The following is a 23124-nucleotide window of genomic DNA, read 5'->3' as shown; positions in this document are numbered from 1 at the left end:
CCACCTTGTGACTGCTTTTTCCCAGGACTTTTAATAATAGTATAGACCCAGAGAGGTGACCCACCCAGGCATAGTCACTGTTTAATGGCATCCTTCCAGGCCAGGGCTTTGTTAAGGATACCCTTGGGGTTTACCTGTGCTCCGGGCATAGCATGGGTCCAGAGACCTGAGGGAGGGGACCCAAGCATGGGGACAGAGAATCTTAGAATCCCAGAGTGAGAGTAAGAAAGGCCTGGCTGACTTGGTCCAGCCTCAACCCCCACTGATTCCCCAACAGATGGGCTTCCAGTATCTGCATCTCTGCTCCCAGCGACAGAGAACACACTTCCTCCCTGCTGTGAGACTGTGAGACCGTGAGAACTGTCTCACTTTTGAGTTGCTATCTGCCTGGGTCTGCCGTCAGGAGCCTCACAGGATACAGTGCATTGAGCATGGGATCTAAAGCCTGATAGCCTGAGTTCAGATTCCACTCTACTAATTATTACTTGGGCAAGTTACTTAGCCCATCTGTGCCTCAGTATCCCTTTCTGTAAAATGGGGATAATAATAGAAGCACCCACCTCCTAGACTTGTGATCGTTAAGTGATTTAATCCAGTGTTAACACACCACCTGGCATATGGTAAACACTCTCTAAATATTTGCCAGTATTATTATTCTCTGGCAAGACAGGATAAGAGCAGGTTCCCTTCTCTTTGCAGGCTGGTCTCCCTCCACCTACTCCTGCAACTGTGTTCTTATTGCTTGATTGCCAGTGTTGTCACCATCCAGGTTACCTACTCTGGCCACATTCCTGGCAGTTGGACACACTGAGGTTCAGATCTTGGCTCTTTTGCATACTTGCTACATAAGCCTTAAATTAGGGTAGTGTTAGCTGCTGTGACAGATAAGCCCCATATATCTCAGCAGCCTAACTAAACAGACGTTTACCTCTGGCTCACAAAATGCAGAGCGGGTGACCCTCATCAGCAGGAGGCATCCCACACGCAGGGGACCCAGACTCCTTTTGTCTTGTAGCTCGCCCACCGCCTTTTAGAGTCTTGAAGTCCTCTGCCTCAGGCCAGCACACAGAAGAGAGAATAGAGAAACTTCAGCCATTCTTAAAAGCCCCGGCCTGGAAGTGACACACCTCATTTCTGTTCATACGCCACTGGGGGAAACCAGTCCCAGGTGTCCACACAGGTGACCACAGCTGGATACAAGGAAGGGGAGAAATGTACTTCCCTGCTGACAGCCACCGTCCAAAACAGCTCTGTATCGTAGAAGCGGGAACGCAAAGTTTTGAAGAGCAGTTGCCCTCTGTAACCAAAGGAAGTCATCAACCTCTGGAGCCTCTGCTCTTCATCCATAAAGTGAAAGCATCACTTGATTGCGGCAGTGGTTGCACAGCTCTGTACATTTACTAAAATCGATGAGTTGTACACTTGCTGTGGGGGCATTTTGTGATATGCAAGTTATATGTCACTTCAACTGGTTTTTAAAAATGGGAAGCATCTTGCCCCCTTCTCAAGGTACTTATGAAGACTCAGTGAGTGAAATTTTGCCGGGCTGGCACTGTGTGTGTGTATGTGTGTGTGGTGGGGAAGGGGGTCCCAAAGTAGGCCTGAGTTGGGTTACCAATTGGGTGTATCTTTCATGAAAGTGACACCCAGCTCGAGCCACCTGCCAACAGGAAGTGGTAGTTGGTTCGGTCTTGCTTCTTACTTGAGAAACTCTGCCCCTTTCCCCACCGTAGCCCTCCCAGCATGCGACGGAAGACCCAGCCCACAGGGCCAGAGCCTTGTGGTCAGAGCATGACCGCTGCCATGAAGACTGAGTGACACCCTCCGGCCTTCAGCACCACAGATGGGGGCTCGAGGGCCTCTCTCAGGGACAGTGAGGACATGCACTTGAGGCAGCACAGTCAGCTCAAGTGTGCACAGATGCAGCTCCAACTATACAGGGTGAATGGAGGTCAGCCAGGGGCCTCCACTGCCTGGTGCTGGGAAGTTCACGGTCATCTAGTCCACAGCTGCTCCTCCAAGTGGAAGCAGTGACAACAATGAAAGTAAAATACTTTTAGATCAAGTTCCCCCTGACGCCAAACCTCTGTGCCTTCAACCACTCAGTGAAGCTGACATGTTTCACTTTGCTCTGTGGGCTCAAGTCCCCACCTGAAAAAAGGAGCTGGTGCACCTGCCACGGGGACTGTGGTGACACCCCTGGACCAGTGCCTGGTACCCAGTCAGCTCCCCACAGGAGCTCCGAGAATGTGCGCAAATCCCTGGCCAAGGCGCCGCCCTCTCTGGGCCTCAGTCTCCCCACTCGGGTACTGAGGGATCTGGATGTGATGTTACCACATCATGGCGTGGGAAAAAATAGTGGTTAAAAGCACCAACTTTGGAGCCAGTGCCAGCACTAGCTAGATGACCTTGGACAAGTTATTTAGTCTCTCTGTGCCTCATTCTCATCACCCCTAAGATGGGGATAATAGTAATACGTTGTGCTATTATTATCCACTGATGGAATTGTGAAAATGAGATGAGTTTGTCCTCAGAACAGGGCCTGGCACGTAGTGAATACTGTTTAGCGTTGGCCTCTGCTGTTATTATTGCTGTTGTTGTTATTATTCATCTTATGGATGTGAATGCTGAGGCCCAGAGAGGTGATGTGACTTACTCAAGGTCACCCAGCTAAAAAGTGGCACACGTTAGGATCAAGGCCAAGCCCACTGAGCCTCAAGGCCCGTACCGTTTCTGTCACTCCCCACTGCGCCTCTTAAGTCACGTGCCTCGTAACTGGGTCAGAGGCAGGGTGTACCTGGGGGGATGACACAGCAGCAGGGACAGTGTGCGGGTTAGTTCCTCATCTCCTGCTGACACCTTGCAGAGAACAGGCCTGATGGGAGAGGGAAGTTGAACGAGTGAGGGGGCTATACGGAGGACCCCCAAACTGGACCCTAGGAACCAAGGAAAGAGATGATAGAGAGTTGAATTGGATGTAGCACCAGCCTCCATGGTGCTTTTGGCCCATTGATGGGGACAGACAGGGACACCCAAGATATTCAACAGGGGACCTGAGAGATAGACATATAGATGCACTCTGAATCCTGGGGCCCCTCAGAGACAGGAATTGGCACCTAGGGCAGCAGGGAAGTCTTCCTGGAGGAGTAGGACCTGAGCATAAGATACAGGAGATGGGGTGTGGGGCAGGGGCAGTGGAAGCAGGAAGCGGGAATGGTGGAGGGCACTGGAGAAGGGCATTAGAGCTGAAGCTAGGCAGTGCTGGGCAGCAGTCAGAACATGGGCTGAGCCTGGGAGGAGTTGATGTGCCCCTAACCCAGCCCAGTGCCTGCCCAGGGCAACTCTGAGGCCAAAGCAGCAGAGACCAGTCAGGCACCCAGCAGTCCCTGGGGGAGTGAGGGGGGCAGGGAAGAAGGGCTTCTAGCAACTTGCAGCTGCCAGTCAAGCTCCCAAGAGATGCAGCAAACAGCCCGAAGTGACCTGACAGGGCCAGAGCCCAAAGTGGGAGCATTGCCACACGTGTGCGCACATGTGCCTGCACACACGTGGCCTGCCCGCCTCAGCAGCCCTTGGGGATTCCACACACATCGGGAGAAGTAGGTCAGCAGAGCAGCCCAGCATCTTTTCCTGGTGGGCAGGGGGCAGAGTTCAAGGCGAAGAGGGTGTGTGCTCATCAACACCCCTGGGGGTAGCCCCACATTCTCCACAGGAATGGCCTTACCTGTCCCAGTGGCCCCAGAGCAGGTGGCCTGGGTTTTCTCATTCAGGGGTTGGAGAGCTGGCCCTTCCAGCCCTGCAGCCAGAGAAAGACTATCATGGGGAGATACCACCCCACTTCAGCCCTGTAGCAGGAGGGGCCCAGTGCTGTCCAGTCCGGAGCTGAGGTTGCACAGACTTGGGATGGTGCCAGGCAAGGTTGGCTTCAACACACTGACAGTCGCAGAGGAAACGGGACCAGGTGTTGGGGGTCTGGCACCATCCTTCCGTCTAGGGGTCTGTCTGAGGGCATCATGTGGGATTTCAGCTCATTCATGAATGGAGGGGAGCGGGGGCCGGACGGGGAACAGGATCCTGAGGAAGCAGAAGGGGGCGGGAGCCCAAGCGGAGGAGGGGAGGACCGCTCTCCGCTCCCCTAGTCAGCCAGCTGGGAGGACGTGCAGATGGAGCTCCGTTTGGGGCTGGGTGGGAGGCCAGGAAGTTCCCTCCTGATGTTCCTTCTCTCCGCGTGAAGTGGGAGGCTGGGTCGTGCAGAGAGGGAAGGGGAAGACAGAGGGAGAAGAGGGTTTGGGCCTGGAAGGGGAGCAGCCAGACCAGGGTGAAGATGCCAGGCTCACCCCTGCCCACAGCCTCCAGCCGTGCTCAGCAAGAGAGGGTGAGAACACATCCACACCCGACACTTTGGGAGGGGGAGCTCACTGTACCAGGCACCAAGGCTCCAAGCTGTTGACCCTTAGGGAAAGGATACTATTACATCCTTTTTATAAAATGGGGAAACTGAGACACAAAGACATGAAGTAACTCGCACGAGGACATCTAGCTAGTGAGTCAGAACTGGGATTCTAACTTGGGCAGGGTAGGACTAGGGGCAAAGGGAGTGAGGGCAGAGGAGCTGCACCAGGAGGCAGTGCCCCAGGGTCAGCCTAGAGAGGGTTCGGCGCTGGCCTCTCCTGCTGGTGCACACACAGACATGGACACACGGACACCTGCTCCTGAAGGCTCAGCTCTCTGGCCTAAGCCTCCCTCCATTAAACAGACAAGAAGAGCAGGCCCCAGATGGATGCTCACTGTCACCCAGCCCTGAACTCTCCCTACAGCAGCTCTCTGCACCCCCAGCACCAACTGGACACAAAGTCAGTACCCCTGAGGGGGTGACCAGCGCGGGTGGACACTGAAGGGTCAGTCAGGCCGTGAAGGTGGAGGGTGAGGGTGGTGGAGGGCTGGGTCTTTGTGGAACAGGTGTTCTGTCCTTGAGTCCGGGGGGGCTGGGCAGGACCCTGGGACCGCAGCTGCAGTTATGTGTAGCTGAGCTGGGGTTGTGTTGTCTGTGATTGGGGGAGGGATTATAAGGCTGTGGTGGGTGTGCGGCCACACCTGCACCGCCCTGCCAGAGGCTGAGGCTCCTGTGGCTGAGGTGTTTGATCCTGTGACCCCTGCCCTCAGACCGCACCTGCCCCACCTCTGCCTTATTTCCTCTACAGCCCATGTCACCTTTAATCACAGTATATCATTCATGCGTTCACTGTATATTGTCCATTTCCACCCTAGAACCTAAGTCCTGTTGAGGGCCGGAGTCTGATCTGTGTGTTCGGTGCTGTGTCCCCAGGGCTCCGAACAGCACCTGGCAAACGGCAGGTGCTGATCAATACTTGTGAATGGGAGCACTCATGTGAACTCATGTGTGTCTGTGTGTGAAATAAATACGTGTGCCTTCTCTGGCATTGTGTCTGGATCATAGCATGAGACAGACCAATGGTTCCCAAGTAGGGGCTGGGCAGCAGTGACTGTGTCTCCAGGGAGTGCTGGCTCAAGGCTGTCCCTGAAGCTTTTGGGTAAAGGTGATGCAGTGAAGATGCTTTTCGCCCCCTCGTGGTCATCTTAGGCCAGGCATTGGGCCCAGCCCCGGGGATCCTGGGCCCTGGGGAGGGAGGAGAGGGCCCTGGCCTGATGTCACATTCCATGCCACACCCCCCACACCAGGGAGAAGATGAGCGTGGGCTGCCCAGAGCCCGAGCCGCCCCACTCCCTGCCCTGCTGCGGGCCAGGGACCGCCCCTGGGCTGGGTGCAGGCGTGCCCCTCCTCACTGAAGACATGCAGGCACTGACCCTCCGCACACTGGCTGCGAGTGACGTCACCAAGCACTATGAACTCGTCCGGGAGCTGGGCAAGGGCACCTATGGGAAGGTTGATCTGGTAGCCTACAAGGGCACAGGTGAGTGTCTGTGGGTAGCCAGTTCTAAGACAGGAGTGGGGACTTGGCTGGGGCTCTCTACAGGGGCCAGGAGGCCATCAGGGAGGCAGAGTTAGTGGTCCAGATGGAGAACATGTAGTCTGAAGTGGCCCAGGGAAGAGGGAATCAGGCAGATGGAACAGGGCGGAATCTCTGGGCAGAGGATCTAGACTGGAGGGTGGGCTACTTTGGGGCCATATAAGGTGCCTTTGGGAGAGCCAAGGGGATGCACCCAGGGACATGTGAAGCTCAGGGGAGAAGTCAGTGCTGGCCGTGGTGTCTGGGGAATCACCAGCATATCAGTGATAGCTGCCATCAGGGAGGTGGTCTGAGCTGAGAGGGGGTCCTCGGGAAGAAGGCACCATGCTTACAATGGGGTGGGAGGTGACCTGTGAGGTCAGTGTGGCCACCTCCATTTCTCAGGTCATTGAGGATGCTGAGACCCAAAGAGATTCAGTCACTCAGCCAAGGTCATGCAGCTACAGAGGGTGTGAGCTAGAATGAGACCCCAGGGGTCAGCTCCAGAGCCTTCTCATTTAGCCACTGAACTTGATGCCTTCCTCACAGGAGTGCCAACTCAGCCAGTCAGGGATGAGGGCAGCATGAGCACCCATGGCTGCACACAGTGGGGGCAGGGGGCAGTGGGAGTTAACACTGGACATGGGGTCACCTGAGCTTTGCCACTTGCTAGCTCTGTGACCTTGGGCAAGTGACTTAACTTCTCTATGCCTAGGTTTCCTCCTTTGTAAAAAAGGTAGCATTAATGCCCAGCTGATAGGGTCATTATGAGGAGTGAGTTGTGAATGTGAAGGGCAGAAGGCGGGGACTGTGGTGCATAAGTGTGGTACATAAGTGCACACATGCATCACACAGCCAGGAACCCACATGGGTACAGATGCCCACTCAAGCTCAGAGTCCAGGACCTGTGCCCAGCAGACCCTCACCTCTCCGAGCCTAGTTCCTTCTTATTCATTCATCCATTTAACAAACATTTCTTGAGCACCTACTCTGTACCAGACTCTGCTGAAGGCACTGGAGATACAGCAACGAACAAGACAAAGTTTCCTGTGCTCAGGGAGCTGCCTCTAGCTGGGGGAGACAGACAAAATAAGCACACAGTATGTCAAGAAGAAAAGGGGAGGGTGGAGGGAACAACAGGCTCTCCTTACCACCCTTCTCATCCAGGACAGCGGGCTGGGTATAGAAGACCAGGTTGACCCCTCACTTGCTGCATGGCCTTTGACAAGTCCTTTTGTCTCTCTAGGCCTCAGCTGAGGGCAGAAAGACATGGGTATGTGAGGGGCAGGGGTGCAGGAAGGGGGGTCTTCACCACTGTCACTGTTGCCCCACCAGGCACGAAGATGGCACTGAAGTTTGTAAACAAGAGCAAAACCAAGCTGAAGAACTTCCTGCGGGAGGTGAGCATCACGAACAGCCTCTCCTCCAGCCCCTTCATTATCAAGGTCTTCGACGTGGTTTTTGAGACAGAGGACTGCTACGTCTTCGCCCAGGAGTACGCGCCCGCTGGGGACCTGTTCGATATCATTCCTCCTCAGGTACCTGGCTGGGGGCTGAGGGACAGGAGATGGTCGTCTGGGTCCCCAAGGTGTGAAAGCCTGGGAGGAGTCAGACCACTCGTTTAATCATTTATTGAGCACCTACTGTATGCCTGTCACTCTTTGGAGGGTTGGGGATACACAGCAAACAAGAAAAGAGGTTCCTGCTCTGGTCCTAGTGAGAGAAACAGACACTTCACAATTAGCCGGTTGACACACTAAGATGAGGAGCAGCCAGAGTGATGGGATGAAGTTCAACAGCCCCCCTCCTTCACAGCTGCATAGGAACACGTGGGGACACAAGAGGAGAGGTGGCAGGGCCAGGAGAGGCTTCCCAGAGGAGGTGCCTTGGAGTGGACAGAATGCCGGGGGATTCCAGGCACCTGGCTTTACAGGGTTTGAATCTGCTCTGCAGATTACTGGATAAGTGACAAGTCCTCTCAGAGCGTCAGAATAAGGGAAATGGGCAGATAGCAGCCCCAAGCAGAGCTGAGTCAGTGCGGGGCAGAGCGCTTAGCACAGCACCTGGCCCATAACTATACCTATAGTTATTGGGGAAAAGGGGGTGGTGACGAGCACGGGGGCGGGGAGGGAGTTGGGGGTGCCCAGGTGGGATGGGGGTGCGGGGCTGCAGGAGGGAGGCGAGTCCCAGATGGGGAAAGGGACCCGGGAGGGAGTCCTGGCGGCGGCAGCGGCGGTGGCGGGAAGGGAAGGAGAGGGCTGGGGCAGGCCGGCGCCCCTGAGCGGCTGTCCCCGCCCCGCTGGCCGCAGGTGGGGCTCCCTGAGGACACGGTGAAGCGCTGCGTGCAGCAGCTGGGCCTGGCGCTGGACTTCATGCACGGGCGGCAGCTGGTGCACCGCGACATCAAGCCGGAGAACGTGCTGCTCTTCGACCGCGAGTGCCGCCGCGTGAAGCTGGCCGACTTCGGCATGACGCGCCGCGTGGGCTGCCGCGTGAAGCGGGTCAGCGGCACCATCCCATACACGGCGCCCGAGGTGTGCCAGGCGGGCCGCGCCGACGGCTTCGCGGTGGACACCGGCGTGGACGTGTGGGCCTTCGGCGTGCTCATCTTCTGCGTGCTCACCGGCAACTTCCCGTGGGAGGCGGCGTCGGGCGCCGACGCCTTCTTCGAGGAGTTCGTGCGCTGGCAGCGGGGCCGCCTGCCGGGGCTGCCGTCGCAGTGGCGCCGCTTCACCGAGCCGGCGCTGCGCATGTTCCAGCGGCTCCTGGCGCTCGAGCCCGAGCGCCGCGGGCCCGCCAAGGAGGTCTTCCGCTTCCTCAAGCACGAGCTCACGTCCGAGCTGCGGCGCCGGCCCTCGCACCGCGCGCGCAAGCCCGCCGGGGACCGCCCGCCGGCCGCCGGGCCGCTGCGCCTCGAGGCGCCCGGGCCGCTCAAGCGGACGGTGCTGACCGAGAGCGGCAGCGGCTCCCGGCCCGCGCCCCCCGCCGTCGGGCCGGGGCCCGTCCCCGTGCCAGTCCCCGTGCCGGTGCCCGTGCCCGTGCCCGAGCCCGGCCTGGCCCCACCGGGCCCCCCCGGCAGGACCGACGGCCGCCCGGACAAGAGTAAAGGGCAGGTGGTGCTGGCCACGGCCATCGAGATCTGCGTCTGAGCCGCCCCCGCCGCCCTCGGGCCCGGGCGCCGTGCAGCAGCCAGGCCGGGGCGCCGGGAACCGCCCTGGGCCAAACCGGCCAGCCCCCGCGGCGGCAGGAGGGAGTAGCGGTAGATGAGGCAGGCGCCCGGTCCGCGGCGGGCTGGTGAGATCGCCACCAAAAGACCTCTTCCCCGCCTGTGGGAGCCAAGCCCCGCAGACTGAGGATTCAGAGGCCCCCGACACCAGGAGCAAGGGAGCTTGCCGGCAGACTCCCCCACACCTCCCTAAACCCTGACTAGTTGCTCCTGCCCTTTGCACCCCCTGGCACATCCTCCTGCGGTCCCACCCCTGCTCCTGCCCTCCTGCCCTCCCCCCAACCCACCCTGGGCACAGAAAGAGACTTAAGTATTTGGGCAGAGAAGGGGCTTCAGGCCCCTGGGTGCTGGCTGGGAGGAGGGCGATGAGCTGAGGGCAGGGATGTGGCTCAGCTGCGACTTGCCCCATTCCTGGGAGGCTGGAGGCGAGGGACCAAGCCCCCTGCAAAATGTAGCAAATGTCTGGATGTTGCTGAAGCTTGTGTGTGTAGGCACAGGCCCCAAGGATCCAATGACTACCCCCTTTCTCAGTCCCCTGATGAGGACACTGAGCCCACAAAGAGGGAGGCCTGCTGTGTCCCTGTCCCCGTAGCCAGAGAGGTGGGGTTCTGGCAGCCTTCCCCCTCCCCCACAGGGATATCAAGACAACTGAAGGGCTCCCAGGGCGGGGGCCTTAACATCCCTAGGTCAGGGGAGTGAGCGCAGAGCCCAAGACCAGGCCCAACTCCACCTGCTGCCTGTCCCTGCACCTTCCCCAGGCCCAGAGCTCCTCTCAGTCCTCGCAGCCCCAGTCCAGACTCAGTGCCCTGGGCTTCTTGGCGGGCAGGGAGGTGATTTGTGCTGGGAATGTCTCCTGGGTTTCTCCTGGGGCCCAACATGTCCGCCTGGGGCTGACCCCATCCCATGTCCCCCAGGTTGCTAGTACTGGAGTGTGGGTGTGAGAATGGGGGGCCATGGAAGGAGGGATGAATGTGCACAGGTGTGCACGTAGCCGTGTGTGTTCAGTGGCTGCATCCAGACACCTCAGTAACTCTGCCCCAGGATTCCCACCGGGCAGCTGCCAGAGGGCATCCAGGCCTGCGTTTCAGCACACCCCTCAGGGAACCCGGCCAGGAGGCACCTGAAGGTTGGTTCAGGCGCCCAGGCAGCAAAACAGACCAGAGGAGCCCAGCCTCACCCTGTACTCCCTCGTGAGCCCCGCCCTCTCTTTGGAGGCCTGGGACCCCGCAATAACCTCAACATGGGTGAGGCTGCTCCCTCTGCCTGCAGTGCCCCACCCGCTGTCCCAGGCCACACCTTCCAGGGTCCCTCCTGGGGCTCTCGGCCATCTGAGGGGGCTCCCTAATGGGCCAGGCTGACCAGAGGGGACCCTCGGCCTGGCGCCCCCACCTCTCCACTCACCCTCATTCCCACCACGCAAAAGGGCTATAGGTCCCCCTGCCCTGCCCGGGTCCAGTTTACAAACAGTGTGCGGTTGCCCCAGGGCCTGGCCTCCCCCTCCTCAGTGTGCCCATCCCTCTTGAGACCCACTTCCCCGGCGGGCATTGGGGCCCTCCACATGCCAGGTAAGTAGCAAACCCCTCCTCCCACCAAGGGCCCAGTCTCAGAGAAGGCCCCCCCATCACTGCCCCTGGCCCACCTGGAGCCCATCTGGGCACCTCTCCCAGCCGCGACTTCTCCTTTTGCCTTAGGCCTCTCGACATCCTGTCTCCTGCAATAACAAGGAAGCGAGATTCCAAGTAGATGTCCCTCACGTGAGCCCTCTCTCTCTTTCTCTCTTTCTCTGTTAAGATCCTGTTTGGGAGTTTCTCCCTCGTCGTAGTATCTAGAATATTAGAGTTGGGAAGGGACCTTAGTTCTGTAGCCCAGCCCCTGTTTTCAGAGGCACAGAGAGGGGGCAGTGACAGCCTGATGGGAAAGCAGGCCTGGAACCAGGTCTGCACATTCGCCGTCAGGGCCTTGCTGCTGCCGCTGCCCTCACCGCCTGCTCCTCTGCTGGTTGGGTTGGGACCCTTTGCCCCTTAGGAGAGGTGTTGGTCACAGATGTTTACCTCAGTTTATGTCACTGTCAGAGAAAAAAATAAATAGCAAAAAAAATAACACCGTAGACATGAAGACTTAGAAGACAAAAAAACACAAACCCTTAAAATTCTTCTGTGAAGGTGTGTGTGTGCGCGCGCGCATGCGCGAGCGCGTGTGTTTCTGTCCCACCCTGGGCTGGCCGGATCACCCCCCGACCTCTGTCCCAGCCCCCCCCCCCCACTGCCCCCTGTCCTTCGGTGCTTCCCAGAGGCCCCTCTGAGCTGGCCTGTGGGGTGTGGGGAGCCCCAGGGCAGGAGGTAGGGCCACTAGTTAGCTAGAGGGTCTCCCACCAGGCCCCCTGAGCAGAGCCCCAAGACCACTGATGCACCCCAAGCCTATGCTGTGGCCAGTGGGACAGTCCTAGTGGCTGGTATCAGCATCCAAGCCTGGCTCAGGGCCTGGGTGGAATCCCAGTTCCAGACCCTCATGTATTGCCACTGTCCCCCACCTTGTGTTTGTAAATACTCTGGCATCCTTTGGCCCTGAGAAGGTTTTTAAATGTGTTATTTACTTCTCTAATCATGACAATTGCTATAAAATAAACAAAAGTTTAGAAAAACTACCACTGGGTGGCTGTCTTGTCTCAGATACGGGGTAGAGAGGGAAACTGAAAACCTGACATGTTTTAAGTGGGGTCTGCAGAGTCCAAGGGCAGCTACCTCCGTGACCTCTCTGGCCTCAAGTAGGCCCAGGCCAGGGCTTAAGCATGAAGGGGACAAGGACCTGGGTTCTGAGGGAAGGGAAAGGGGACTGGAGTCCAGCTTCAGTATGGAATCCTTCAGACTGGGCAGAAAATAGAGGCAAAAAGCCCAGAGGAACAGAGTAGGCGATTCATCCAGCTGCTGCTCAGCAAATGTTTACTGAGCACATTCTGTTCACCTGGCTTCCTATCGGGGACTGGGGACATGCCAGTAAACAGGACAGATGGGGCCCCTGTCCTCGGGCAGCCAGTGACCTAATGATGGAGCAGACATTACCCACATGGAAGGCTGGGTGCTGGGAAATTACATAACTGGGAAATGGATCGAGTTTGGAGGTGTCAGGAACTCCCCAAAGATGGAGACCAGAGGATTCTGAGTTGTCTGGGCATCCGGCACAGCAGGTGGGAAGAAGCTGATTGGGCCATGGCTCCAGACTCAGAGGCAACAGGCAAATGGTGGTTCTAAAGCAGGGGAACTGGGGCCGGCTGTAGGGAGTTTCATGATTCAACATTCACCCAACAAATATTGATTAATTACCTACTTGTGTCAACAGAACAATTCTGTTGGGTCCGTCTTCAGATACGGATCTACCCGGAGTCTGAGCACTCTCACCCCCAGCCTTGCTCCTGCCTGTTGGCCCTCACTGGTCTCCCAGCTTCCTCTCCTGAGCCTCTTCAGGCTCTTTTCAGTACAGAAGCCAGAGTGAGTCTTTTCATAAACAACACCTGTCCCTCTGTTGGAAACCCTATAACGGCGCCCCATTTCACCACAAATCAAAGCTGAAGTCATTATGGTGGCCTCCAAAGTCCCAACCCCATCCCCAACTCCACCCCTTGCTGCCTTCAGGCCTTGCCTTGGACTTTCCCAAATCTCCCTGGAGCCCCACCCCTAGCCACCGCCTCCTTCAGGTCCCTGCTCAGATGTCAACAGATGAGAAAGTGTTTCCTGGACAGATGCCCCCCACCCTGCTTCACTCACCACCACTCGCAACTCCAGGTACTTCTTCTCCATCTCACGCCCTAGAAGGTAAGTTCCATTCAAGAGGAGAGTCAGTGTTTGGCAAACTGCTGCTCCTCTCTCCGCCCCCACCCCCATGCCTGTCACGTGAGAGGCACTGCATCAGGGTCTGTCAAATTAACTAATGAACACCCAATTTTAGGGGCCCAGGATCCAGCAATAAAGAAGATAAACAATCCCTAGCCCTTGAAGCTTACTTTCTAAAGATGAAGACACACATTAAATAGGTCACATAATTATCAATGAAATGGGGGGGGGGGGTAAAAGAGAAAGAGGGGAAAAAAATAAGAAAAAAAAATCCAGACTAGATCAGAGGGGGAAAGGCTCCTACCCAAGAATTTGATCAAAACCCTGCCATTTCAAAACGTCTGCTACTTGTCTGTAGTGATAAGGGCGGATACCTGGGGACAATAATCCCTATACTTAACAGAACACTTCAGTGGATTGTTAAGTGATGGGGTGGGGGGGGGAATCTACAACTCTCAAGGCGTAAGAGAATACCAGGACTGGCCACTAGGGGGCGTTGGTCTTCCGCTGTCGTTGCTTCTGTCTGCCACTCCGTGTCGCAGTAGAACTCTTGCATTCTCTGGGGTGATAAAGCCATCACCCCCCCCCCCCAAGGCCAAGGTAGCCTAACAAAAAGAACTTACGTATGTATACACACACGCATGCACACAATTTCAGAAACAGACCAACCCAACCTGTAGAATCCCTTATGTCTTTCTATTTAGCCTGGTCCACCTCCTCTTGATCATGGAGAATTCTTTCTGGAGAACAGTGAGTGTCTTTTCGTGCCCACAGTCTTCAGTCTGGACTAACTCAGTCCATCAGAAAGGATCCTATAACATTGAACTTCAGAAGAGAAGAGATTGTATTCATGGTTCCTTTTCCCCCAAGATGCTTCTTGAGCGGTATGCAAAATTTCCCAGCTCCTCGCCAATAGCAGCTAAGCATGCCAAGACAAGGAGTATTGGCAGGGCAACCTCACCGTTTCCATTATACTCTTCATGCAGGACAATGGATGCCTACTCACTTACATCACTGAGAAGGACTAAGAGTCCCCAGACAGCATCTCTGTCTCAAAAATGTAAAGCCTGATCCACCCACCTAGTGCCCGGTTCAGGGTGGAAATGTGGACGTAAGAAAAGTAAATCAGAGGTATTTACCAGCAATTGAGGGAAGGAGAATATTCATCGCTCAGCGTTGGGTTAATGGAGCTTTGGAGCAATGGAGGAATTCAGGGGGTTCCTTTCGGAGCCAAAGAAGAGCAGAAAGAGGATGGTGGCTTCAGAGATCAACAGCTTATGGGGAAGCCAAGAAACAGGCAGTACAATTAACGTACTGTATTGTATACTTGAACTTTGCTAAGAAAGTATATCTTGTGTTCTCCCCACACAAAAGAATTCTAACTATGTGAGATGATGGATGTATTAATTAGCTTGATGGTGGTGATCATTTCATAATATACACATATATCAAAACATCAAGTTGTACGCTTTAAATATGTGCAATTTTTATTTCTCAATTATACCTCAATAAAACTAAGAATAAAAGAAGTACAAGGCTGGGCATGGCCTGACTCATGAGACAGTGAGCCCCAACTTGAGAATCCTCAGAGAGATCGTGGAGGGGCCTGGCTATCATAAGTATGTGGCAAGGGGCTCAAGTCAATTAATTTTGATATTAAAGGAAAATGGAGGCAGGGCACAACCTCTGGGAGAGCTGGAGCTGCCGGTGGGGAACAGGTCAGATTCAGAGCTCAGCAAGGAAGTGGGACCGGGCTTGGCATACGAGGTCGTGAAGATAGGTACTGGTTTTATATTAGGACTTCTTTTATCACTTACCTTCTTTAAAAGAAGAATGTGGCCACTAGCCTTTGGTTCTGGAATGGCATTAAGAATGGCCTGCTCCATTCTGTCAGCATGATTTCCAGGTTCTGTATCTTCTACAGATGGAAAAGATGTCAAAGAGCAGGAGCAGTGACTCACACCTGAGAACATCCCATTGGGAGGAAAGGAGAAATCCTGTTTATTCCTCAGGAATACTGAAGTGCCCTGGAGTAAGCAGACATTATTCTGTAATGATGTTATCAGTAATGCTTTAAACTACAGCACGCTGTTTATGTATTTGAAACCAAGTTTGTTTCTTGTTTTGTATTTTTCTCTCTGGAAATTGCAAGGAAGTGGTCTTAAAAGAAATAAACTAACCGGGGGAGTGTACAGCTCAAGTGGTAGAGCTCATGTTTAGCATGCCTGAGGTCCTGAGTTCAATCCCCAGTACTTCCACTTTTTGAAAATAAATAAACCTAATTACCTCCCCTCAAGAAAAGAAAAAAGAAATAAACAAAAATAGGAAAAAAAAAAACCAAAGAAAAATGGAGGGTTATTGCAGAAGGTGGAGAATTGGGGTTATATTTAATTACAGTTGTGAACAGGACCATGGAACGCTAAGAATAATTGAAGATGTAGTGGACATCTGCTATTTCCTGTTCAGCACCCCAAGTTACCCTTCCATATTCTTTCCCCATGTGGTTCCAATGGGGCTGGCTCCATGGGGATGACCACATGACCCAGGTCGGGTCAAGAGGCATATTCCAATCCCTGAGCTAAAAAACAGAAAACCCAGTGCAGACTGCTTGATCTGAAACTGATTTGAAAAAGTAAAGTCCAGAAGTAGAACCAGCTTCAGGTGCAGCTTAACGCAGAGGCTTCAACTTCAGCGCCAGGATGGATTTCTCTCTCCATCTGCTCTGCTTCCTCTGGGTAGACGTATTCCTGGATTTCTTCCTTTCTCCTTGTGATGTAGGATGGTTGCCAGTCGCCCCAATTTGCATCATCTCAGAGTGAAGCCGAAAAGAGGGAGAAAGAGTGAGGAAGTGAGCCTTGCCCTCTCCACCCAAAGCAGACCTGACATCCTGCAGCCATTCTCTATCCAGGGTCCTCAGGTCCCTCGACTCCTCCCAGTCTCAGAACATGCCCCAACTTTCTCTGTCTTCATCTGCTTCCCCTCCCGCAGCTGGAAAAAACAATCTGAAGTGATTTCCCTTCAGTGACCTGGGAGGTGCAATGCTGGCTTATGATGAGGAAAGAGAATTTCTTTCTTAACAATTCATCCACAGTGTCTGTTGTGGTCCTGACCTCAGGACCCAGCCATGGAGCTCCATGAGAATCCTGGACTTCAGGGGGTCTCAGAGCTCTGCTGGCTGAGGCCAGAAGTTTGTCACAGCAGCTCTTAACCTGGCTGTTTATTAGCGTCACTATCATCAGGGTCTTGTTTTTTTTCTTTCTTTTTTTTTTTTTTAATAGTTAAGGATAGAGGAACAAGGTAAGTGACACCATGAGGAAAGAATCGGGCAAATCCAGAGTGTGGGGTATTCTACAAGACAACTGGTCTCTTCAAAGAGTAAACATTGCAGGGGGGTGTGTAGCTCAGTGGTAGAGCACGTGCTTAGCATGCACAAGGTCCTGGGTTCAATCCCAGTACCTCCATTAAAAAATGATTTTAAAAAAATTTTTAAGTAAACATCACGGGAGGAAGAAGAATTAGGCTGTTCTATCAGTGCTTCTCAAATTTGTGCATGAATAAGAGCCACCTGTCTGATTAAAACACAGATTCCAGGGCCCCATCCCTAGAGTTTTGAGACAAGAGGTCCAGAGTGGGGCCAGAGAAGCTGCATTTCTTCTAATAGGTTCCAGGTGCTCTGAAGCTGCTGGTCCCAAACCTCCCTGTGAGTAACTGTTCTTAGACTACTGGAGACTGAAAGAGGCAACAACCAACTGCAATGTACAAACCTTACTGGATCTCGACGTAGAAAATAAACCTCTAGAAAACTCATTTTGGGAATAACTGGGTTCATTTGAATGTGGACTCAAATTAGACGATATTAGAGAGTAATTGTTAATTTTCTTGGGTATGATGATGGCCTGGGGCTACGGAGGAAGATGTCCATATTTTTAGCAGATTCATGCTGAAGTATTTAGGGGTTAAGTGTCATGATGTCTACAACTTTCAAATGTTTTTGCAAAATACACACACATGGTCCAAGCAATACAGCAATTATTGGTAATTATTGAATCAGCTGATTGATCATTCTTTCAGCTCTTCTAATGCTGGAACATTTCAAAAATAAAAAGCTGGGGAGAAGTTGGGGGGCAGAGCAGACTGGTGTGGCTGCAGCATAATTGAATGGGGGCTGCTCTCGTCAGGCCCTTTGGGTTGTTTAAGGACCTTGGATTCTATCCTGAGTGCATGAGGAAGCCCTGGAAGATTTTAAGCAGGGTGTGACATGATCTGATTTTTTTTTAATTCATAGCTTTAAAAAAAGATGTTTTCCTTTTGAGGCTTGGCAAAATGGATGACATAGAAAAAGGTTCATGGACAAGCACCGGAGAATTGCCAATATCTGCACCAGGAAAGCATAATTATCAAAGTATAAGCCAGAAGCTGGCTCATGTGTTGATCACTCTGAATAAACCTAGATTCTTTGGTTCCCAAAAGCTATATGAAAACAAAAACTCATATAATCATGTTCAGATAATAATAATAACACAGCTGCACAGCCGCTGAGGCACCACCCAGACCAATTAAATCAGATTCCTGGCACCAGGATTTATTCAAAGAACCCCAGGTGATTCTTACTTACAGCCCGACAGAGCCTGCAGTCCTGGATGATGAGTGCTAGCCTGTGACAGCTCAGCTCCCAGAGTCCCTGAGAACAAGGCCGACCCTTGGCGCGCATAGAAACGCTAAACTGCAAGGACACGTCATTGCACCCTGGATGTCTCCCAAGGACAGACCAAGGAGGGCCAAGGCCAAGAAAACCTACCCTCTGAGATTTCAAGACCTCTCACTTTTTCTTCTCATCTTCACTTAATTAACTTATCTGATTATAATGATCCATGTGCATTATAAAGAATTAAAATAATGTATAAGAGTATAAAAAAGAAAGTAAAGTCACCTAGAATTCCACTACCCCGAAACAGCTTCCATTTTGCTTGGTGACCACCTTTCAGGTATTCCTTTAAGAGGCTAGACGCACAAACACATAGAGACGTACGTTGTTGGCAGGGTCATAGCACTGTTTACCACGGGCAGTCTTCACTCCTCTCTGGGCTTACCTCCCACCCTGTCTCTCCCCTCTCCATCCCTTCCCAGGTAACCAAAGCCAACAATGCAGTGTGTCGCTTCCTGTACCTCCTCCATCTTATATAACCACACGAGGCACATATATACATAGAAAGGAGACTGCTTTTTTTTTTTTTTTCTTTTTACAAATCCACACTCCACACTTCTCTCTGTTTTGCTTTCTGTTTTGCTTTCTTCACTTAAGAACACTTGATGGAATCCGTCAGCTGGGCAGCTGGGATGGTTCTACCGAATTCATTCTGTCTCCCAACCCCATAGTATTCGATGGGGTGGATCCTTCATTCAACCATCTTGCCTTGGGTGGACATTCACTTTGTTTCCAGTTTTTGCTGCCACAATCCCTGCTGCAATAGCCATCCTTTAAAAAGTTATTGGTGCAGAAAAAAATTTGAAGGGTAATGGCTGAAAACTTTCTAAATTTGATGAAAAAGATGAATCTGTCCATCCAAGAATCTTAGAGAACTTTACAAAGACACGTAAACCCAGAGCTGAGCCATTTAGTAAATTAAGATTACCTTTCCTTTCTGTACTTTTTGTTTTCCTGATGTTAGTAATTTTTTTCATTTGCTTAAAAAAATCTAGGAACATATTCATCCAACTCCCAACTCTCCACCCGTTGTTTAAATTGTTTCTCAAGATGATCAGTTAGATTCAGTGGTTTACAAATTTAATCTTCTTAAAGAAAATCTCCGCTGGAGCCTCCTGCCCTGCTCCCATGTGAACCGACTGCTCTCTAGATCTGTTGCTGTGTCTTCCTGGGGTCTGTCTGATTTCATCATTGCCCCGAGGAGTCCCTTCCCCTCTTGTCTGTGTTGGAGCTCTTATTCCTGCAGTGAATTATGTTTCTCTTTCTTGATTTCCTCTCTTGTTTTAGTGGAGCATATTCTTCTGTAGTCACCCATAAGCATTCATAAGAAGTAAAATTTTTGAGACCTTGCAAAAAATCTTGCAGACATTTGTATGGGATATCGCCAGATTGCTTTATAAAAGGGCTGTTAACAGTTTGCATTTCCACCAGCAATATACAAGAGTAGGTTCCCCCATCTCCCGAGCCCCACCAATTCTTTTTTTTTTTTTTTTTTTTTTGGCCTACCTGCTGGGATAAAGTGCCTTTAACTTGCCTTTCCCTGCTTGCTACTGAGGTTGAGCATCTCCAGTTGATTTATTTGTCATTTGTATTTGCTCCTCTGTGAATTGTCTCTTTGTACCCTTTGCCATTTTTCTTTGGGACTGTTTTGGGGTTTTTTTTGTTTTTCTGTTTTTTTGCCATCAGTCTGCAAGGATTGTCTTCGCAGAACAGACGTGGATCATTCATCTGCCATATTTGCAAATACAAATCCTCCTTTACCTATGCTTACAGTATCTTCCTATAGTTTTTCCTCTAATTTTAACATAGATTCATCTAAAAGATTTTTGGTAGCCTCTCGGCTTCTTTTCTTGGTTTAATTTTTTTTTCTTCCCAAACCGTAGGTCATAAGTCTAGTTTCCTATGTTTTCTTCTAAGACTTTTATTAAGCCTTTAATTCATCTGTAATTTACTTTTGCTTATGGTAGTGATCCAATTTTACTTCCTTATTTCTTCCAAATAGTTGTGCTGACACCTATTGCTAAATAAACTACCCGCTTCTGATTGATTTGAAGTTCCACTTTTGTTATGATTTAAATTCCTGCAGGTAATGGGGTCTATTTTTGGGGTGTCTACTTAGTTGCCCTGGTGCAGATTTTTGACATTTTCCACGTGAATGTGTATATCAAAGTTCATTATATTAAGTTATCTAATTTTTAAAAGGCCCCATCAGTATTTCAGTGGGAATTGTATGTAGGGACATTCATGTTTTCTCTGATGTTTTAAGTCATCCCATTTTCTGATGCTAACTCTTTCTCTTTGTCCTTCACCACATGTTTTTTCTTCACTAAGGTCCTGCATTTTCTCTCTTGAATTTATCCCCTAATAATATAAATGAGAATGAAATATTTTCCTTTTTATATTTCTACCAATGATTTCTTACAACATCGAGTTATCTCTTCTCCAATAGTGAGCATTTTGTTTTTTAAATCCTGGTATATTTGATAGACCCTCCAAAATACTGTTCTGCTTTGATTCTAAGGGAAATGGCTTTAGTATTTAGAATGATGTTTGCTGTTAGGTTTTGGCAGAGAACTTTTATCATACTTAAGCAATTTATTCCCTTTTTTTGTTTTTTGTGAGGAGAGGTAATTAGGCTTATTTATTATTTTTTTTAATGGCGATACTAGGGATTGAACACAGGACCTCAAGCATGCTAAGCACATACTCTACCACTGAGCTATACCCATTTATTCTCATTTTTTTAGTAGTTGTGTGGGAAAAGCTATTGAATTTTTTCAGCATCAATTGATATGTTCACGTGGTTACTCATTTAGTGTGGTGTAAAGAATTATGTTGATCAATTGATATTGAACCTGTCTTGCATTCCCAAAAGAAAGCTCTATTTGCTCAAAGTATGTTATTCTTTTTAAATACAATTGTATTTTACTTGTTAACATTTTATTTGGAATGCTTACATCCAAATCAGAGAGAGATTGGTCTGCAGTTTATTGGCTTGTGGTTTTTTTGTTGTTATAACTTGTTCGCTGTTTCACTCTAGCAGATTTTGGAGAGGGGAGGGAGGTAATTAGTTGTTTTTTTTTTTTTTTTTTTTTTTTTTTTTAGAGGAGGTACTGGGGATTGAACGCAGGATCTTGTGCATGCAAAGCATGTGCTCTGCCACTTTGAGCTATACCGTCCCCCTATCAGATTTTTATATTAAGGTCACGCTGCCGTCAAAACATAAATTGGAGAGTTTCTATCTTTTCAGTGACCTAGAATAGTTTAAGTTACTTTGGAATTACCTTTATTTTTATCAGTTAAAACTATCTGAAGATTAGCTAAATTTGTCTTTGAAATTGTCATGGCCGGTGCCTTTATAAACAATTTTATATATATATATAAAAGGTGATGTAACATAAAATATAAGTTAGGAGACAGAGAACAAAGACCCAAGAGCCAAGTTATAGTACCTTTATAGATTACACATCTGTGTCACCAAGGTTCACCTGGGCAGCTTTTCAGGGTTGGTTTCTCAGCTGTAAGTAGCTTTGTGTGAGGTTTCAATAAGATAAAAGCTGTGCAGTGTCTGCAAATATTCCACAAACATGCCTCTTCCTTGTCCCCTGCCCCTCCCCCTAACAGAAGGCTGCACTTTGTTGTGTGAGCAAGGGGGAGCCACTGCAGGTCTTTGAGGTGGGGAGTTACCACAATCGGATAAAGCGCTATAGGCAGGGTTTAGTACTGGCTGGTGGATTTAATTAGTCTGAGGTTACAGGTGAGGAAACTGAGGCACAGAGAGGGGAATTTCCTTGCCCAGGTTCACATGGCGACAAAGTAACAGTGCTAGAATCCGAACACGGGTCTCTCTAACTCCAGGCCCCCCAGTCACAGGTTCTATCCACCCAACCCCAGAATCTGGGAGAAACCCCAAACCCTCCATAGCCCACAGTGCCACCAGCTTCTCGGGAGGGACAGGCGTCACCCACCTTGTGCCCTGGCACCTTCTGTACCTGCCCCCGCATGAGTCACTCGCCCGAGCCAGAGTGAAAGAAGCCACCGCCTGGAGGGGTTCTCTGTGTGAGTGCATTTCGGGTTCTGTCTTAGTCACCACTTCTCTTGGTTCCCACCCCTCCCCCCGACTGCCGGGAGCCTCTGTATCCCCAGCCAGAGCTGCCAGTGCCACCCCCAGTGGGTGGGGCTGGCGAGGCCGGGTCCTGAGATGTGGGCAGGATGACTGGGGGACACCTATAACCACTACTGTCCTCAACTAAGGGAAAGCAGTGACCCTGCCAGGCAAACACAGCCTCAGTCCTAATAACAGCTGACGCTTCTGGAGTGCTGACTTCAGCCAGACCCTGCTCAAAGCCCTTTGCATCGAAGAAGACATTTACTCCTCCTAAAAGCCCATGAAGTACTATTGTCCCTATTTTATGGATGAAGCAACTGAGGCTCAGAGAGGGGAAGTGACTTGCCCAAAGTCACAGAGCCAGTAAAGGACAGAGCAGGGAATCCAACCCAGGCACTCTGTGGCCCGAGTCCATGCATAGACTCACTACATGATCCTGCCTCTTTGGCCTGCTGCTTTCCTCTGGGCCTCCCCTCTACAATCAGTATCTAGCACCAACACTGCCCAAGGGCCCTGGGTCCTGCCCTGGACCTCGACCTGCCCTTGGAGCTCAGCCCAGCCAGAGCCCCTGAGAATGGGTGTATGGCTCCCCCAGGCTGCCAGGCAGGTCAGCCTCCAGGACTTTGTAGGTAGTTTCCTTTGCTTGGAACACCCTCTTCCTTCTCTCCACTGGACCAATACCCTCTCTGGTACAATTCAGTGGCAGTGCACCTTCTCTGGGAAGCCCTCTGAGATATGTTCCCATAGAACCTTAAACTTCCCCTAGTGAGTCTCAAATGTGTCGCTTGCTTGCTGTGACCTTGGCAAATTACTGACTCTCTCTAAGCCTCAGTTTATTCATCTATAAAACGGGTCCAACGATATCTCCAAGGGTTGTTGCAAAGATGAAGAGATAAGCTGGGCAACACGCTTATGACAGGACCTGGCCCACGGTGGATGCTCCTTAAATGAGCTTGTTTTATAGCATTGCTTTGTGTACACTGGGTTATAATTGTGTGGGTCGCTCTCTCCCACTGGACTGAGTGCCCTGCAAGGGAAGAAACGGTGTCCTGTTTCCATGCCTGTCCCAGAGCCCAGCACAGGGCCTGCCCTGGAGGACATCTCAATATATATCCGATTTATTTGAATGAACGACAGAGGGTCCAGGTCCCTGAAGGTGAATGGTGACTCAGGGTTGGTGCCCAGCACTCACCGAATGGCAGGCCAGGCTCAGCCTGGATTGGGGGAAGGGGAGCTGCCTCTTCCTGGATGCATGATCTTGTGCAAGTCACTTCAATTAACCTTTCTGCAAG

At 51.4% G+C, this 23124-nt stretch overlaps 1 protein-coding gene and 1 pseudogene across 2 annotated transcripts in view; both read left to right on the top strand.

The window, feature by feature from the left end:
• SBK1 (SH3 domain binding kinase 1) overlaps nt 1–11801 on the top strand; it is a 47022-nt gene extending 35221 nt beyond the window's left edge. For both annotated transcript variants that reach the window (XM_032460579.1, XM_032460578.1), the window contains exons 2-4: nt 5698–5930; nt 7302–7504; nt 8276–11801. In XM_032460579.1, coding sequence (XP_032316470.1) covers nt 5705–5930; nt 7302–7504; nt 8276–9115 — 1269 coding nt within the window. In that variant the 5' untranslated portion in view covers nt 5698–5704 and the 3' untranslated portion in view covers nt 9116–11801. The remainder of the gene's footprint in view (nt 1–5697; nt 5931–7301; nt 7505–8275) is intronic.
• A 1944-nt stretch (nt 11802–13745) lies between these two features.
• On the top strand, nt 13746–14975 carry LOC116657653 (annotated as a pseudogene).
• Nucleotides 14976–23124: the final 8149 nt, after the last annotated feature.

This window comes from Camelus ferus, chromosome 18 (assembly GCF_009834535.1).
Source record: "Camelus ferus isolate YT-003-E chromosome 18, BCGSAC_Cfer_1.0, whole genome shotgun sequence".
NCBI classification, from domain to species: domain Eukaryota; kingdom Metazoa; phylum Chordata; class Mammalia; order Artiodactyla; family Camelidae; genus Camelus; species Camelus ferus.
Note: the sequence above shows the minus strand (reverse complement) of the source record. Positions and strands in the feature narration are given on the sequence as shown.